Genomic DNA, 19,458 nt, shown 5'->3' on the forward strand with positions numbered 1-19,458 from the left:
GTGAAAGTGAAAATAAAAGTGTATATTTTTCAAAAAATATAATTAAACAATCAAAATATATCTTTAGAATTATACAACAGTGAAAAAGGGACTTAATAAAAAAGAACTTACAATAAGTTTGACAACTAAAGTAGATCTAAATCTATTTACAATGTCCATTTCATTTATTTACAGACTTATGTATATAGAAAATTATTATGTAAAAGTAAAATATAATCTTAAATTGATTTTTCTTTTGATTTTTATTTCATAAACTTTGTGATAGGAATATTTGTTATATGACAATTTTCTGGAATAAATGCATTGAAACCAAGGCTATTCATTAAAAAACTTGGGTATAGAATCAGCACAAGACAAATCATACAAATACTCACAAACCATATTGCAGGCCACACTATATCAGTGATTATGTATATAAGGACAAATGTGTTACATTATATTTAAAATAAACGAAATAAGCCTCCAATTTTTTAAATTTTACACTGCTTTACAACTGAGACCTTCCATAACCTCACACATTAAATAATACACCCCCCCCCCCCACTCAATAAAGCAAAACATCACATGTACTATTTTCCTCTATAACAATTCTATTATTGAGATAATTGCTGTTTGTTGTGCAATTGTATTAATTACATGACCATTATAATAAAAACACTTCTATAGTAATTATTTAACCATCTTTGTATACACTCATTGTAGTTTCATTTTAACATGTGTAAGCTTTAAGTGTATAAAAAGGAACAATTTTTATAATAAAACATTTCTATTCTATATATTTATATATCTCTTTCAATATGTAGTCTGTTATGCCATTTTTACGAGAAGGTAAAATAGTACTCTTAAATGTTTTTTTAACATGAATTTTATGCATTTTACGGTATTTTTTAAAAATATAATAATAGTATTAATGGAAATAATATTTATTAATATATTTGTATTTAAAATTGTTATTTGTTGTAAAGTAAGCTATAGAGTAGGTTGTGTTCTTTGTATTTTGTTGTCTTCTATGTTTACTCTGAATTCATGGCAGTTTATGGTATTTTTGGAATTGATACTTGCTTAGTATAAGCCCGTTATACGTGTAAAATACGAGTCGTAGATTATTCGATTGACAATACGTTTTGCATAGGAAACAACGGATAGTGGTAATTATTAAAGATATTTTGAAGTAGTCTACCCTCATTATTTATAAAAACTAAATCAGTCTGATTAAATTATTTTCCTTTTGTCATGGAAAGAGAAAAGTTTACTTGATAATGTATAATTTCATTTCAATAGAATCAATCAATAGAATTCAATCTTAAATATACAAAATTATAAAAGCCAGGTTAAATGAGCAGTGGCTTTTTGATAAGTATATTGAAAAAGTAAATATATAAACACAATATTCTAGTTAAAACGGAGATTGATTTAGTTTTTATGCAGTTTTATTTGTGTACCTATGGTCGTTTATCTGGTGCTGGTGTGTCAGTTTCGGGAGTGGGTGCTGGAACAGCTGGAGGATTATCTTCAGGAGATCGTAATTTAGCTCTAGGCCTCCAGGCGTCCAGTAAAGCCTCTACTCTGTCTTCAGTGGGGCCCCATCGTGCGAAGCCGGCTGCGTTTTGAAGCCACACTACTACGGTACCACCACCCCAACGGAAGTATATCTCGTTTCTGAAATTATAGAACATTCTTCATTCATTCAATTACAAAACATACTTGAAAAGATATTAAGCTACATATAGATTATAATATTATTTTAATACTGTCAGGATGTCACACTAGTCTGTCTATAACTACTGTCCCATAAAAACTTATATTTTTTTCAACTTTTTAATTATTTTGAATTCGGAACACGTATATTATTTTAGAAACTTACTAATTAACTCGATTTTGCGCCATTTCACATATTTTTTCGTGTTCATTATCAAATTACAATATGGAATGGGGTGTTAAAGGAAATAGAATTGCGGTGTTCAATCATATTTCAAAGACACTTCAAAAGCTTGGTATCAGCCGTATGTTCGTATATCGTACTATCAACAGATACAACATCACTTCGTCTGTCGAAGAACAGAAATAATGGAGGCGGCCGCGTGCTGTTATAATTACAAAGGCTATTAAAGCTAGAATTCATCGAAGCAAACAATCTTATCGCGAGAAAAGAGGGAATCTTCATTTCTCGAGGAACGAAGGACCAGGACTCTGTCGAGTATTATAAAATAAAACTTGAAGCTCGGTGCTTATCGTGGATATACAGATCTGCCCTAAATAAATATTTACAATTAAAGAGTGGATTGATCAAAACTCCTTCTGTCGTGATACGCAGATGATAAGCACAGACATATCCTCTTTACCGATGAAAACATTTTCACGATTGAAGACTACAGAACGCTCACAGTCGGAAAAGAACAACGTGGTCATCATCCAGCGTCAGTGATGGTTTGGTGGTCAAGGTGTCATAATACAGCCTTGGATCCTCTTGTGAAACCTCTGAAGCAATACTTTCTTTAAAAATATTTTTATACACGGTATAAACCGTGTACTTTCCAACAGGATTCTGCACCAGGTCACAAGGCACGAACTACCGCCACCTGGCTTGAAACCAACGTTCCGGACTTTATTAACTGGCCCAGACCTCAACTTGAGACTTCAAATTATGGTCAGTTTTAGAGGACATGGCCTGCTCTAAACGATGCGACATTTGAGTCTTAAAAATCCTTTGAACACGAAAAGTGCCGATTTCTCTTGGAACCAGTGCGTAAATCCACAGTTTCGTGGCCAAACAGATAAAAGGCCTTTATAAAAGCCAAAGGTAGTCATTTCGAATAGAATATTTTATTTTTATTTTTAGCTGAGACTTGAATTTATGTATAGGTATACATTTTAACATTTCATATAAAACATGCATAATCATTTGTAACAGAATTTATGACTGGACTGGGTATGTAATTATATAATATCACATAATAAATAAAACACTTTACAAAATTTTTACATGACTACTATTAAAAAACATATTTAATCAGCTAAAATTTCCTGAAACGTCGAATTGGTCGTCTTTGGTTTCCCTATTGTCCATATAATGACAATTATATTGCTAGGAATTCCGCAACTATATTCTCACTTTAATTTTACAGATAGCAACATTACACAATTTTACCAGTTATTTAAATGTTTAGATTGAAAAAGTATTTCATTCGAGTTCTAAAAAAGTTTTCAGTTGATTAAGCTGTACTTACTTCGGAAGCATATGTTGAAAACCGTGACGATACTCGTGTTCGAAGGCAGGAATGACGACCTGAAATTATATTCTATAGTTTAGGAAATGTAAAATGTAAAAAAAGCATACTCATACACTGGTACTTAAAAGTACTAGTTATAATCTGGGCTTAAAGGCAAAAACAGAACTAAAAAATTACTACACTCATTAAGTCAGAACTAGATTCTAATTTTTTTTTTTTAAACACAGGTATTGTTTTTCTTAATAAGATTTAAACATATAAAAATTACATTTGATCTGCTGCAGAAAAATAATAAAAACTATTAAACAAACCTGTTTCCTTTTAAAATGGCTGGCCTGCAATTTGTGTAAAGCATGAGTGGGTCTATCTGGCCACTCCGGTAAGAAGACCACGAAACTAAGTGGTTCAGCCGAGTCCTGTAATAGCCTCTCCATATGCCTTAACGCAGCCTCAAGCAAAGGCTCACAGTGGGGCGGATGCGCAACCAGCGACCCCGATACAGGTCGGAGCTCGAGAAAGGGCCTGCGATGTCCGAAAACATTAATCGCCTATGTGTTAACCATGTGTTAGCCGAAGTATATATTTGAATGTGGTTACGAGAACAGAAAATTTGTATACAAATAATTTGAGCTGTCAACGCTGAGGTCGTGCGTTCGAATCCCGACTTACACCGTTAGACTTTTGTGTGCGCAATTAATAGTCAAACAGTTCGATGAAGGAAAACAGTGAGGAAACCGGCATGCCCTGAACAAAGTATAACGTTTGTATTGATAGTATGCAAATACTTTGTCAATCTCATCTTCAATACTAGAGGCTATTTAAGTCCTTGACACCCCGGGCCTAGTGAGAAGATTGAAAAGGACAAAACCATTTGAACTAGTGAATTAGTGTTAGTGTTCTTTAATATTAAGTGCTAACCAATGAATGAAAAAAAATTGAACACAAGAACAAAGTGTTTTCCCTTTAATACAGACTACAAATAGCGTTATTGGACACTTACTTATGATAACAATCCTTTTTAGTAAATTAGGTTAGACTTCAATTACTTATTAGTCTTAAGTTAGGCTAGATCGTAATGTTCCATGATGTCGTGAAGACACATGTATATAAAAAAAATATGTTAAATACTGAAATGGTTGGAGGACGTGAATGTAATACAAAAAAATAAACATCGCGTTTCGCTTGTTGATTATTGGCTGAACGGTTTGCGTCGGTATAGACGCTGACGAATCACAATCGAAAAAAATTGTTTTCAAATTTTTATACATAAAATGCAACACGACCTAAAAGAGGACACAATTCATGATAATGTATGAAATGTAAATTTTCCTGTAGTGTTCACACAATAGCCTTCATAAATTTCTATTAAAGGCACTCTTAATTTGAAAGAAAAGTATATTAAAGAATTGAATTACATTTCTGCATTTTATACAGTTTGTATAAAAACCTTTTTTTATTACATTATTATTGTTTTTTTTTCAATAATCGAACCCATTTACCATAAACTCACCCTCTCGATCCAAAATACGAGTCGGTATCGGCGAACGCAGAGCAATACTGTCTAAAATAACAGTCTAATGGACTAGCGAAACACTCAAAAGTGACTCCAAAGCATCTCTGGAGGCACTCAAGTACTGGGACAGGTGCCGACATTTGTGCCAAGTGCGAATCACCTCCCCCTGCCCCCACCCAAGCCGCATATCGTCTAAGTAAACACCATATGCGCGATAAAAATAATTCGAACTTCTTATCGTCGAAACAGCTGTATCGGTATAGATGTTCCTGAAAGAGGTTTTAAAATGCATTCTTTTTACTGTTCTGTTTAAACATAGTAATTTGCATAATGGTGTTTTGAGAATTAAATTAAAATAAAGTTGTGCCTAATTATTACTGTTCGCTTTGACGACTTGCACCAGCCCATTATTGATATCCTAACACAAATAATATTTAAAAATAAAATACAAAGGTTCATCAAAAATAAAAGTAAATGCTTCCAAACACACTTAAATAGTGATAATTGCAGTTTGAACCTCGCTTGAGGAATTAAATACAATAAAAATAATTAGAATGTTTTTAATCTGTAATTTTTAATTCTTTACACTTTCACAATTTTTTTAATATAGTATAACACTTGAAATTTTTTAATGTACATACCAATTTTTGTAAATAGGTAGCGTTAAGGACTTGCGTCTCTCCAAGGTACCGCAGTAATACCTGATCGCGGTCAATAAAGTGTTCTACTATTGGAGGCCTGGGTGCCGGTAACGCGAATTGTACTGGGTAACACCACACTTTACGAAGAGCAGCTTGCTGGAGTGGTGCTGGCATTTCCTGGAATAAATTTCTTTCATGATATGACCATTTCTTATTTGAAGGGTTTGAATTTAGAAACTCAGTCATAATCTACATTAAAATTTATTCGCCATTAACAGCCGAGACTTATAGCCACTTAACCATTTTTTTTAATAATTGTTTGAATTTGATAATATGTAGGTATTTATTTAGGTTTAGTTGTCCACAAACTGTAAACCAAGTCATGTAAATAAAATATCAGGTTTCTTCTAATTAAGGGAACTTCACCAGTTTCATCAAAATCGGTTCAGTTTTATGAAATATTCACACATTTTTGGTGCCTTTTCTTTGTATTATTTTCCCTAGATAAATACATCTTTCAACTTTTCAGTTGACAGATACAAATAACTATTATAATTTCTATTTTTATTACTTTTAATTCTAAGTTCAATCATGACTGACAACACATAGATTACCCTAAGATATTAACTGAGAAACTAATCTTGTTACTCTAATGTATTAAAAATCATTTTATGATTTAGAATTCAATTTTTAGTATATTCTGTTTAACTTGGGAAACCTTAGGATCAAACTAGAATCTTATAAGACTTTTGTTTAATACAGGACATCTTTTAAGAAAACTATTACCTGAATTCCATTTTCTTTCAGGAGAACACTGTGCTTTTCTCTTATTTTTCGTGCATATTCTGCAGATAAGTGGTAAATTTTAAGGCAAATTCCTTCTACTGAAGCTTTTGCTGTTTCTGCCAAGTGAGGCTGACATTGCCGCTGAAAATATCAAGTTATTAAGAAGCTGGACAGATAAGAGGAAGATAAATTTTTCAAGAAAATGTCATACTCTTAAATGTGCTAAGCGATCTTGAAAATCATCATAAGTCGCACCAACAGTACGCCGGAGCCATTGAAATGTGTCTTCTGCATTCCATTTAACCACTTTTCGACTTTCTGGAGATGCATTCCTTGATTCTATCATTTTCTTTGCAGCTTCAGCATACCGAGATAGCTGTTTTCTTGCATCTCCAGTAAATTTTGGGTGAGTTAACTTTATTGGTATATCATTCATAATTTCTTCATACATAGATCTTGATATTTCTGGAAAACAATGGCTTGGCAACAGTGGATCAGAACCTCCCTGATCATTCACTTTCCTCTCCATTAACCAACGGTTAAATGATTCCTTTGGTGCATCTATACTTTCTCTAGTATGACAAAGTTCTTGATAGCATTGCCTTAATTTATTAGCAAGTGTAAACCTGAAGCCTTCAATTTCTGGATGAGGATGAGGACAAATTGTAGGAGGGCGTTCATAGATTACAACATTGGTTGGTACCTCAATATCCCATGGACCAGACAGAACAAATTTTTTAGGAGGAGGGCCATTATCTTCTGACGGCCGTCGTTTACTTGCACTTGGAGTCATATTCCCTGGATTTGGGGGACCTGTGTGACATATTCCCAAAGGATCTGTAATGGGATCGAAGTCTCTTTTAACAGCTGGCAACTCCCACATAGATTCACCAGAAATTTTATTCCAAAAGTAAGGTCTGTTTTCTCTTTTAGACCAATACTTTCGCCAGCCTTGTTGGATGAGATCAGGATGCAAGTCTGCCGCAAGATGAGGCGCTAAAGGTGCTGGAGCTCCCGGTGTTTGTGGAGTTTCTCCACTTCCACCGGGTGAAGATTGAATCTCAGGTGATGAGTCGCTCTGACCTGCACCACTTTCCCATGTGGAAGATCCAGCCACAACTTTGTCTCGGACATCGTTCATATCGATGAATTTGTATAAAAAATTCTTTGTAAAACTTTATATGATAGCGTCACTTATTTATATCGTAGGTTTCTAACTTATGTACTTATTATTTTCTAGCTAAAAATTGTCATTTTTGTACAATTATATTTTTGTTAGAATACATAGTATTGTTACCGCCAAGATAATCAACGGAGCTTAACACTCTAACATTAGTGAAACTCATGATTATATATATTTTAAATCGAGAAAAAACACATTTTAGAAATTATTAAGCACAGAAGCACTAAAAGTATTAGAAAACACTTTAAAACATCGAAATGTTTTATTAAAAAATTGGCTGGCGTAGCTCCCCAAGCACTCTCTAGACACAGATTAAATACGGAAAATTCATACAGAATGAAGAATGCACCTAAATAGACACCTTAATTTCACAGACTATAGAATATCTTTTACTATACTTGACAAGGAGTTTTGACAATTTTCATAATATTATGGCCCGGTAACGAAACCTTTAAGTCAAGTCTTTTTATCGGTCATCCATCTTCTGAAAATACATTTAAATGAGCTAACATAATTAATGACATTGAGTATTGACATCATCCACATATCAAGACAAAAAAGGTTTACAGTTCACACATCTTCTGACATTTAATTTCTTCTTAGCAGTCGGACGCAATCTGTGATTTCTCTCTTTCTAAGTTTAAATTTAAATGTTTAAAATTTCATCAAAATTATATAATTGTTCTCATTATACAACATTATCTTCTTCTTATTTCCAAAGTATGCATTAAATAGTGTGTACGCATTTACGCGTGCTGTATTACGTACAGTAAATGTATGTTTATTATTGGAAAAGTTCAAACAGCCCTTTAGCAATTAGAAGTTATGGTTGAAATAGAGACATTAGAAGTGAGTTTTGTTGAACTCCCAATTATTAATCAGGTTGAAATGGAAATTAGAATTATAAATGATGGTGAAATGGTTTACGAGGATTTTTATAAAAACTTTATGTTAAATAACTCTCCGTGTGTAATAAAAAATGTTTGTGGAAATTGGAAAGCATACAATGAGTGGGTTCTAAATAATGAAATAAACTGTAAATATTTTATACAAAATTATGGTGATTTTGAGGCCCCCGTTGCAGATTGTGAAAAAATTGACTACAATGCTCAGTGTAAATTCACTATGGAAGTTAAAGAATTTATGGAATATTTAAAACATAAAAATAAAGAAAACCTCTTGTATCTAAAAGATTGGCATTTAAAAGCAAAATTGAAGCAAATGAATGTAAGAAATGATTTTTACAAGGTTCCTGAATATTTTGCCTCCGATTGGCTTAATGAATATGCAGAAGATAACGGAGAAGATGACTTTCAGTTTGTTTATATTGGCCCAAAAGATTCATGGTAAGTTAGTATGTGAAAATGCAAGTTGTTTAGTAAATTCGTTAATTTAACAACTTTTATTTAATAATAATAAATACATCAATTTTGCTTTAAAATAATTATACATACATTCAATTTTTTTACCTGTTGCAGGACACCATTGCATGCTGATGTATATACGTCATATAGCTGGTCTGTTAATATTGTTGGAAAAAAGAAATGGGTATTGTTTCCACCAGGTGAAGAAGATAAACTCAGGGACTCTCTTGGAAACTTGCCAATACTTTTCAATAAGGAAAATTATGAAAATATCAGATATTTAGAAGTTATTCAAGAAAGGGGCGATGCAATATTTGTTCCAACTGGTTGGCATCATCAAGTTCTTAATTTATATGATACAATTTCTATAAACCATAATTTCATTAATTCATGTAATATAGAAAAGGTTTGGAATGCCTTACAAAAGAACTTGAGTGATGTTGAAAAAGAAATTGAGGAGTTCAAGGATAGTCCCGAGTACTTAAAACAATGTCAACTAATTTTAAAATCTATATTTGGTATGAATTTTAAATCTTTTATGAAATTAATTATGCACATAGCTGAAAAGAGATTAAATCAAATAAATAGTATGCCATTTACAGTATTTGATTCGTATAATTTTGGTAAGAACCATATAATTTTTGATTTACACATTTTGTATAAAATTTTTAACTTAGTTGAAAACCATGCGTTATTTAATAATAGTTTACTAGGCAATATATTATCACAATTTCATGATATAAAAGATAGGATGACAAATTAATAAATTATTAATATGCAATATAAATTCTGTTGGTATTTGATTGACAAATACTGTTGATGTTAAACAAAACTTTTTCTTTTTTATATTAAAATAAAGCATATTACTATAGATTAAAACTATTAATAAAATATGTAAAGTAATGTATTTTTCAACTTTTATTCATCAACATTAGACTTCATTTGAATGTTCTCTAAAAATAACGAATTGCATTTTCTTACCTGAAAATAAATAAGGCATTACTACTCATATACCTATTTTATAAGATAAACTCTAAAAGTAGTGTACAGATTTTGTACAGGTTTTATCCGTAGGTAGTGAAGGAAGGTTTAGATATATATTTTTTTAGTTTTACGTAATTTGGTATGTATGTGGGTAACGCTGAAAATGTTTAGAATAGGCCAGTTAGAAACATTGCTAATGAAAACGTTTTTCGAATTTTAATTTTACAACTGACAACCCAATGTACTATATTGCATTCAATTGACAATTGTTTTTGTGAATTTGCGGCAAATCTAAAACTCTTGAAAACGCGAGAATATTTTCGGTCAATGATTTATTATGACTTTCGTTGTCGGCTTACTCAACAACAAAGCTATGATAGGCTGCGATTAGCCCCATCTCGTGCCACTATTTACAATTGTTTTAACGAGTTTAAGCGTGGACGTAGCAATCTCAATGATGATCCGGGTGAGGGACGTCCTTTAATAGCGACTACTCCAGATAACATTAGTGCTGAGCGACGCATGACAGAGTAAGATAAAGTAAGAGACCTAATAAAAGATAAGTGACCTATCAGCAGATACGGGCAAGCCTAGGCATTGCTATCAGTCAAGTTCAAAAAATATTACACGAACACTTAGGCGTCAGGAAGCTTTGTACTAGATGAATTCCTCATACGTTAACCGACCAGAAACACCTTTGCATGGTCTGGTGAATCTTTGACTATGGCAGGTGTAGAGATAATGAGTCATCCGTTATACAGTCCTGACCTGACGCCCTGTGACATTCATTTATACCCAAGAACTAAAGATAAAATTCGAAGTATTCACTTTACGAGCCCTGATGATGCGGTGAAAGCGCACGAAAATGCCATTGAATAGACCCCTAAGGAAGAATGGGCCCACTGCTTTTCTCAGTGGTTCAATCGAATGCGAGGATGTGTAGAGAGGAACGGATATTATTTCGAAAAACAATAAAAGTATTGGCACTTTTCTACATTAAGCCGTCTTTAATTGTCTAATAATTGTTAGTGTTCCCTAGGTATAACGATTAATGTTGAACGTTACAAATCTTATCAAAATACACAAATTCCACGCTGGCGGAATTATTGAATAATAACGAGGATTGTTGTGTGTATCTTTATATTAATCTGTTTTTTTTTAATTTTAGTTGTCTGTGCTATAATCATTTGCAGAAAATGAATACTCATTGTTGAGACATACAGAGATTATTTCGAATTCGAATAGGCAAGTTTCCGTTACGGTCCGTTTAACAAATTTATAGTTAAACCATAGTCTTGAAACTTTAACGTCTGCCTAAAATTTTTGTGCAAATTTTACAGCGGTTGTGACGAACAAAGTAAAGGTGTGTTTATAAAATAATATTTATATATTTGTTTCGTATGTGTATTTTTTGTCAATGACATATACAATACAATTAGAAATACCTTTTGGCATAAAATTCAGAGGCTGATAAGTGAATATGTCGACAATGATAGAGTTAATAATATCGATCCATAGTCCTTCAACAAAAGAGAGTACCATTTAGAAGGGCACCGTAGTGTGAGACTTCGGGCAGTGTGAGTGTCAATTGGCGGCGGTATCACTTAACATTTGGTGAGCCTCCTGCCCGTTAAGGAGGCAAACTTTTTTCTATAAAATAAGATAAGATATTAAATGAACGGACGATGTTTTTGTTTAGTATCTTAAATGTTATAATGACAAAGACCTCTTCCACAAGTAGCGACAGCGAAACGTTGTCTTCATGACAATTATTCAACTGATCATCGAGTTCAAGCCGCGCTCTTTCCGCTGTTCTAACAACATCTTCTATACGCTGCTTCAATTGTTCTATGCGATGTTCGAACCACTCCTTCTGTATGTTATTAGAACATGAGATAAACACAACTTCATGATAAAAAAAATTACAGCTAATGATGAATGTACTCGCTTAATAGGGTAAATTTAAATATTCAGCGTTTATTTTGTGCCTTTTAAACTGGACCTTAGGATTCCAGACATCCGGATATCGCGAGAACAGGACCGATAGTTTCACCGTCAAGTTAACTCTAACTTCTAACTTAGGTCTCTAAAGTCTAACTTAGGGGTTGAAATAAAAAGAATCCTCTGAAGACCTCATGATCTGCAGTTGAACTAACAAATCACGAGATACAGCTAGTCATTTAAGCCACCAATACAGTAGATATATACAATAGACAATACAGTATTAAAATTTACCTGAATTTAGTTTAGTTTAGTAATAGGTTACCTCTATAAGTTTTTTCTGTCTAAGCTTCATGTATTTTTCGCCAACCGCTAATAATGCTTTGTTAGCTTCAATAAGATTTGTATGGTTTCTTTTCATACGATTTCGTAATCTACTAATTGTTTCCTTGTGGGAGGTTTCTAAATTACAACGTTCGTCATACTCGCGTAATAAAACACCATATCGCGCTGATAGTTCTTCATACCTGGAGTACAATATTTAGGTACGAGTTAAGTAGGAACAAAGTCTGGATATTTTTTTAAATGTAATATCAGGCAAACGGGCAAGAGGCTCACCTGATGTGAAGCGATACCGCCGCCCATGGACACTCACATTGCCAGAAGGCTCGCAAGTGCGTTGCCGGCCTTTTGGGACGCTCTTTTCTTGAAGGACCCTAAGTCGAATTTGTTCGGAAATACTTCAGTGGGTAGCTGGTTCCACATAGTGGTGGTACGCGGCAAAAACTGCCTTAGAAAACGCTCAGTTGTGGAACGACGGACGTCGAGGTGATACGGATGGTATTTTGTATTTTGCCTTGACGTCCGATAATGAAACTCAGCTGCGGGTATTAGACCGAACAACTCTTCTGAACACTCCCCATGGTAAATGCGGTAGAAGATGCAGAGGGACCCAACATCTCTACGCAACGCCAAACATCAAGCCGCACGGAAAGTGATTGGTCGTCGACGATTCGAACCGCTCTTCGTTGAATACGGTCAAGTGTTGTATTGATTTAAATAATAATTTATTTCTAATATGAGTGATGACTACTATGAAACTTCACGCTTATTTTATGAGTGTCTAATGGTAAAAAGACATTAAATTAGGATATGACCTACAATTCGAAATTACTTTAAATACGAAAGTACAAAAAAAAATCCTTCAAAATTTACGGTTTGTGAGAAACCTGACATCGGCTTACATCACCAAGCCTTGTTTGGTTACAGTTGTATGCGATGCTCCAAAGAAGTAATACCATACATTTTAAAAATGCTAAGAGTAGCATCAGAGCTTTCAGAGGAAAGTTCTGATAATGTTCACTCACTGATATTTGAGACAGAGAACGTTCATAGAGGCCCAATCATTCGCCAAGTCTTCTGAGTTCCTTGATGATACACATTTTTCTAAAAAAAATTGCACGTAAAAACCTTAAGTAGTATTAAATATTTAGTCTTTATTTATTCTAAATATTTAATACTAGTCTAGTTTAGTCTATACGTTTAGACCGTAATAGCATTTACTTACAATACATCACCGGGCTTTGGTAACTCTTAAGAGCGGGCACTAACCGAAATCACTCATCGTAGATTTGATCTTATTGTACGTGATAAATTAATAATAATAAATATATATTGACCCTTCACTATACGGCTGACTCTCATTAAAAACACAATACAATATAAATTCCGCGATCCAATAAAAGACCTTTAACTTTTGCCTAATTTAGTTTTTATTCAATCATGGTGAGTATTATCAAGCCAAAAAATATTATAGCACATTAGTTTAGCTGTGGGCTATCACAAGCGTTTTTATTAAATATTATATATGTTACGAGTTATTTAAATAAAAAGTATTTGTTATTTACTTTATTGTAGTTCTGTATCGTCCCTCTCATTTCACGCGAACTTCAGGCTTACGTTTGTTTCAGTAGCCACTAGAGCTATTGCTAACCTAATGCGCTCTTATGAAGTCTTGATTTTGCTAGGACACGTTTGATATTGATGACTTGCAGTAAGGGTAAAAATAAGTAAGTCTGGTTTTAATGCATAGATAGTAAAAGTACCTGACGTATGTGCCTTTATTTACTTTAAAACGTAATTTACCTTCTGAAGAATCGTTTTCGTTTGAGAAGATATACTGCTCATTGGTTGTGTGAAAATGTTTACACTGACACTTCAGCAACCGGTCTTCGTAGTTTTGAGTCTTTTTCAGACTTCTCTCAAGACTACATAAAATATTTTTAGCATTTAAAACTCCATTGTAAAAATTATCGTATGTTGCGGCAGGTTGCTGAAACAGATTTTACTATAGGCTTTAGAGTATTGGCTGCAGTATCAGATGGGCCTTCAGCTTCCCTAAAAAAATGAGATTAGCGTATATGAATGACAGGTTTCCTAGCCATTTAACACGATATAAACTTCTGCATGATTTAGTAAAAATCATTTATTACGCCTCGCTTACTTACTAACTTAATAATATACTAGGTACTCTACGCTCGAAACAAGTCGAGTTTTGTAAGTGATATGATAATTTCGCATTAATATCCTTTAAAGTAGTTTGTCATTCTTGCAAAAACCAATGATAATACTATTTTTTTCGGACAACATAAATCCGTGATAGTAAAAATATTTTGTGCAACGTTTTTGATTAGTCTCTTTCTTAACACGTTTCATAAAGAAACCAACTACAGTAAAAAAGGTGCAATTTTTTCCATAGAAACACTTACTTTATTTATTTCTACATATTTGAAGTTTTCCGGTGCAAATAAGTTATTACCATAAAAATTTTGATGCATTATTGAAGTTAGCTTCTCGTATAATTATGATTAACGCAAATGACGTTTAACCAAAAATGCAAAGAGTAATTGATAACAGACAAAAAAGTAAATACAAAATAAATTATAATCTAATGTGTTTGGGTAAACTCAATTTTATTTAAAAGAAAAAAATATACCATAAAAGTTGTCAATAAAAGTTTATTCAACTACAACAAAAGGCATAACGATTATAACTAAATCAGTCTAAAAGTATTCTACATCTCACTACATTTCATATAAATCATCTAAAAAGGACAACTCTACATGTGTAATTGCACAAAATGAAACTTAATTAAATCATCATTAAAAAGCAAATTTTCCTATTTTGGTACATGATTCACAGACATTTTATTATTAATAAAAATAAACATATATAGCATGATTACAAAAAAAAACAATATATCGTTTCAATATACTAAATAACCGCACCATACAGACCAATATTCCTAAGATTTGTCTTGATTAAACCAATAAAATATGGAAGACATTGATCACTTTAACTTTTTTTCTATAATTGTGTAACACTTACTAACAACAGCAGTAAGGCATTTGGTTAATTTTGATCAACAAATACTATATAAACTAACTATATATAGAAATACTATGGACAGTGTTTATAGTATAGAACACAAGTAATAATTTGATTGTAAAAAATAAATTTAAAAAATTATGACAGTTTTGTTATACTAATAGTTAGATTTTAGATGTGATGTTGGGTGTAATACATAAACATGAAATTAATTATTTATAAAACTAATGGCGAAAACAAATTTATGTAATGTCTTACTTTACCCTGTCCAGCAAGGCAACAAAGACAGTAATTTTTTTAATAAACCTTTGATTTGTAAAGAGACAACACTAATTGTATGTTGAGATAAAAACTTGTGTTTTCTGTAACAGTTTATTTAAACTAACATTTAAAATTAACTTATTTACTTTATGTTATAATTTATGATGTGAATGATTTATTCGATTTATTCAAGATTTTTTTAATCAATGCTATTCGGTGTTTAATCAATCATACCTCAGCTTTGCCAAATGATAGGTTGATTTGTAAAAATTAACAAAGATTATACAAAGAGATTTCTACCAATTAAGTAGAAATTATCATTAAGTTTGTATTGAATAAGATACATATTTCATTGTGAGGACACAGTCTCTATTATTCTATTTAAACTAATTTCTTATGTAACTAGTAACTGGCAATATTAAACTCTATTTCACAGTAGCGAGGCACTTCTTTGGAAAGCTTTAGGTATGTTGTGCAAACTAATATATGTTCTTTTGTAAATTAATTCATCAAGCCAGCTTCGGCAGGTACAAAAACATGTAACAATAAACAATATATTACAGATAAAATGTTTAAAACATATAAAATATATAACTGATCATGATAAAGAAATCTTATAGAATATTGGTTCAAAAATGGAAAAAAAATGTTGAGCTTTGGAAAATTTTCATCTTAAGATAGTGTTACCTACTGAGATCCACAATCAAATGTAGATTACTAAATTTACAAATGGTTAAAATTGCATTTATTTTAAATAAATATATCTGCCAATTTTTAGATCCTGCAATGTGATATCAATCCTTGTGATAAATTCTCAACCAACATTGATACAAAAATATACAGCATTCTTTGGTTTGTCTGATGTGATTTGTTCAAATCTAAAATTTGATTACAACATCATTTTAGATAGATTTAAAATGTAAATATATAGTCCTATAAGATCCTCAATAATTATTTTTCTCACATTACAGTTCGCTTAATACAAGAAATGTAAAAAATATATAAATCATTCAGTAAACTACACTTGACTGTGACTTACGCTACCAAAGATTTTATTTAAATCAGGTCTTGTTTCATAGGGAGTTTGTGATGTTTTGGAACAGTCTCTTGCCCCACCAAGTATCAAGGTCGAAAGGCTTGAAATCCTGAAGAACTGGGCTTGGTTCATCATCTTGATAATATAGGCTTGTGGATGGGGCAGGTGATGAACTGCCTGAACCTTAAAATAATTTTAATATTTTCTTTGGTGAGAGTAGGTAAGATTTTCCAGCCTTTAATTTTTATGTTAATAGCCAAAGATTGTTATTATGATTATTATTTACATTTAGCTGATATTTCATACTATTCGGCTTCCAGTTACTGGAAAGCTAAACTGAGCTGTCAGGATTCCTTATAAGGTAAATACTAACCTATTGTACTTGTAGGGGTTGATGGTTCACTATCAAAGTTTGCTGTTTGAGTCCAAGCTGGAATAATATATTACATTTTATGCAACTATAAAAAAGTGAAGTTCCAATAGATATTCAAATAAATTTTTTGTGATTTAACCTTTGTGCATTCTCTAAACAATTTTTTTCGTAAACTACTAGTCACATAGAACCTGACTGTTGAACCTGAATTACTTATGTCATGACTAGTAATCAAAGAGGTGCATAATATGGCATTAGGTATTATTAAGTTGTATTTACTTACTTTCATTTATGTATCTTATCATTTCTTCATGTTGAGGAGTTAAAACACTATGTTGTATTCTTTGGTGTAAAGTCTTCTTTCCGTTGGAATGAAAAATTGGCTTAGGCATACTGAAATAGAGGATTTGAATTGATACTAATATTTTATTAAAAAATAATAAGATCTCATAAAGAAATATTATATTACAAGAAAATATTTGTGGGGCATTATTATTGTGTTTGCGTCACTGTTTAAAATAAAAGAAGGGGTTTTTCATTCGATAAACAAACGTGATAATTTCGGCGAAGGTTATGTAAAGAACTGTGGTGAAATAACTTTTACCATACAAATTGCATCATAGTTAAATAAGCTTCACTCACCTTATAATTTCATCATTATCAGAATCAGATGACTTCCTATTATAATCCTTTCGGCTATCCAAACGTTCCAAATTTTGTGAAAGACCTATGTAAAATAAATAATATTTTTTTAGATATTGAAAGGTTAGACAAACATCTTAACTTCTCACTCTCAAAAGTATACCTCTTCTTGTTTTGGCAACAATCTTGCTAGGTCCCTTGGATACAGTATACATTTTAATTTACCAAAAATTTCTAAAAAAATTATATAAATTTATAAAATTTTTAAATTAGGGTTGCCGATCGACCGCTGATGCAAAGTTCATGTGACAACTGACGTTATGTATTAAAAAATGACTTTGTCTTAGCATTTTGACAGTTATTGTTGTCTGAACATCGCAATGTCAGTTAGAAACAGATAATTAAACTTAAAAACATTAAACTGATGAATATTTGATGGAAATTGAAAGCACATCATATAGGTAACACCTTATGTATGTACTTTATCAAATGTAAAACCATATTTTGACAAAAAAATGCAGACAGAATTATTACAAATCACGAAAAAAGCTAAGCAGGTAAGCATATAGACTTCATGCCCTCATTTGTTTTTTATCTCGCACTGTAGCTATAAATAGAAGGGTAAATTTTTGATATTTTAATTTCTTTGACTACAAGATTTACGTATACAGTGTGGAGAAAAGCAGCTGGTGCTCGTCCTTCGACCTTAAGGGAGTATCCTCCACCAGACAAATCATTGCAAGCCCGCGCCCCGAATGCCCACGTGGCTGCAGTTCGGTACAAGTTCAAGAAGTAGTATAGAGCCATAGCAGTTGGAATAACTTTGTTAGTCAAAAATATTATTTTTAAAACACTTTATCTCATAGGCATTAATAATAGTTGTTAGCTATATAAATCCTTAGTACGTGAATAATTGTTAAATTTTATTCGAAATATGTTTTTTTTATTGAAAAATAATAACAAAATAATTCACTACCAATAGATGTGTTTGTTACTGAGTCATTGCGGCAATGTTATATTACAAAACTAAGTACTTTTAGCTACTTCCTTTTTCCATTGAATGAATATTCAATCATATGAACATATATTAGCGTGATTATTTCCGATTAAATTGTAAACAAATTATGAAAAAAACTCGGCTTTGTATGGAAGAGTTGCGTTATTTCCGTCAATTACATGAAGCGACGACAAAATTGTCGTGACGTGAATTAATAAGACATGCAAGCATCATTTAAAAGGCAAGTGCTTCCTGTGGTACTTATTATATCATTAATTAATTTCTTTTTTAGTTTTTACATGAATAAATAAATAAAAGCAAAAGTGGATGAAAATGGATTCGTTATGATGTTCTTCAAGAACTTCTAAGCCCTGAGGAACGGCCGATAGTTCTTTCTCTACCATGTTATGAAAATTAATTAGCAAAGTAACCATACAATGTTATTGTTTACTATGGTGCTTTTCTACTTATTATTATATTTATGTCACTGTAAGTTTCATGAATCATCATTCCGATAATTGTTAAGCTTCCTAGTTGAGCTTCGGATGAGATTCAGAAGCTAGATTTAGCGCGAACTATGACTCCAGTTAGTTAAAATCAAATGTATTTTTGACGTACGAGTGTCAAATCATAGCTCATTCTAACGCCCGTTCTTAATTCTAACGAACTTTGCTACTAATTCGTATGTAGGCGCATTAAAAATAATCTTCTAACATGACTTTATCTTCAGATTAATCAAAAAGGGTTATTGCAATCCTAGTTTGATTATTAATGCCATAAATGTTATAATAACTTACTGAGCTTTGGCCTTCCTAACTCGGAATATTATAGTTAAATTTTATAATAAACACCTAATCTCATGTGAAACGATATTAAATATGTCAAATTTCTTATGAACAACAAGATTCATTTGACTGCACAATAAATTTAAATGTTATGAAATAAATTTGAATACGGTCTTAATCATTATTTATAAACGTATTTTTTTAAGCTCATTAATAAGAATAATTACATATAATAAGTCGCGAAATTCACACAGAGAGTGCACCTAATGTTGCTGCTTTACTGCCAGTTCTCTTAACAAAAAATAAAAGTAAAAAAACATATTCAACTCTGGACC

The 19,458-nt window shown here is 32.0% G+C and overlaps 4 protein-coding genes across 5 annotated transcripts; 1 reads left to right on the forward strand and 3 right to left on the reverse strand.

Moving 5' to 3' along the window:
- Window positions 1-46: 46 nt before the first annotated feature.
- LOC123711718 (mRNA (2'-O-methyladenosine-N(6)-)-methyltransferase) lies at window positions 47-7,652 on the reverse strand. Its single transcript, XM_045664437.1, has 7 exons — window positions 6,382-7,652; window positions 6,171-6,311; window positions 5,385-5,561; window positions 4,741-5,012; window positions 3,542-3,752; window positions 3,228-3,286; window positions 47-1,659 (listed from the first exon to the last, which is right to left on the reverse strand). Exons 1-7 carry the CDS (start codon window positions 7,309-7,311, stop codon window positions 1,443-1,445), a joined length of 2,007 nt encoding a protein of 668 aa, XP_045520393.1. The 5' UTR covers window positions 7,312-7,652; the 3' UTR covers window positions 47-1,442.
- A 278-nt stretch (window positions 7,653-7,930) lies between these two features.
- LOC123712268 (2-oxoglutarate and iron-dependent oxygenase JMJD4) lies at window positions 7,931-9,480 on the forward strand. Its single transcript, XM_045665278.1, has 2 exons — window positions 7,931-8,699; window positions 8,832-9,480. Exons 1-2 carry the CDS (start codon window positions 8,179-8,181, stop codon window positions 9,478-9,480), a joined length of 1,170 nt encoding a protein of 389 aa, XP_045521234.1. The 5' UTR covers window positions 7,931-8,178.
- Window positions 9,481-9,617: 137 nt separating this feature from the next.
- Window positions 9,618-14,496, reverse strand: LOC123712530. Of its 2 annotated transcripts, none has more exons than XM_045665670.1 (6): window positions 14,411-14,496; window positions 13,788-13,974; window positions 13,010-13,088; window positions 11,968-12,169; window positions 11,428-11,571; window positions 9,618-9,698 (listed from the first exon to the last, which is right to left on the reverse strand). In XM_045665670.1, exons 1-6 carry the CDS (start codon window positions 14,477-14,479, stop codon window positions 9,636-9,638), a joined length of 744 nt encoding a protein of 247 aa, XP_045521626.1. In that variant the 5' UTR covers window positions 14,480-14,496; the 3' UTR covers window positions 9,618-9,635. The 2 variants fall into 2 exon arrangements, with proteins under 2 accessions (XP_045521626.1, XP_045521625.1); XM_045665669.1 differs by having other exon boundaries at window positions 11,428-11,574.
- A 169-nt stretch (window positions 14,497-14,665) lies between these two features.
- Window positions 14,666-17,647, reverse strand: LOC123712470 (MAPK regulated corepressor interacting protein 2). The gene is made up of 5 exons (XM_045665568.1): window positions 17,505-17,647; window positions 17,342-17,426; window positions 16,983-17,092; window positions 16,700-16,756; window positions 14,666-16,509 (listed from the first exon to the last, which is right to left on the reverse strand). Exons 1-5 carry the CDS (start codon window positions 17,554-17,556, stop codon window positions 16,364-16,366), a joined length of 450 nt encoding a protein of 149 aa, XP_045521524.1. The 5' UTR covers window positions 17,557-17,647; the 3' UTR covers window positions 14,666-16,363.
- Window positions 17,648-19,458: the final 1,811 nt, after the last annotated feature.

The sequence above is a fragment of the Pieris brassicae genome, chromosome 7 (assembly GCF_905147105.1).
Source record: "Pieris brassicae chromosome 7, ilPieBrab1.1, whole genome shotgun sequence".
In the NCBI taxonomy this organism is placed as follows: domain Eukaryota; kingdom Metazoa; phylum Arthropoda; class Insecta; order Lepidoptera; family Pieridae; genus Pieris; species Pieris brassicae.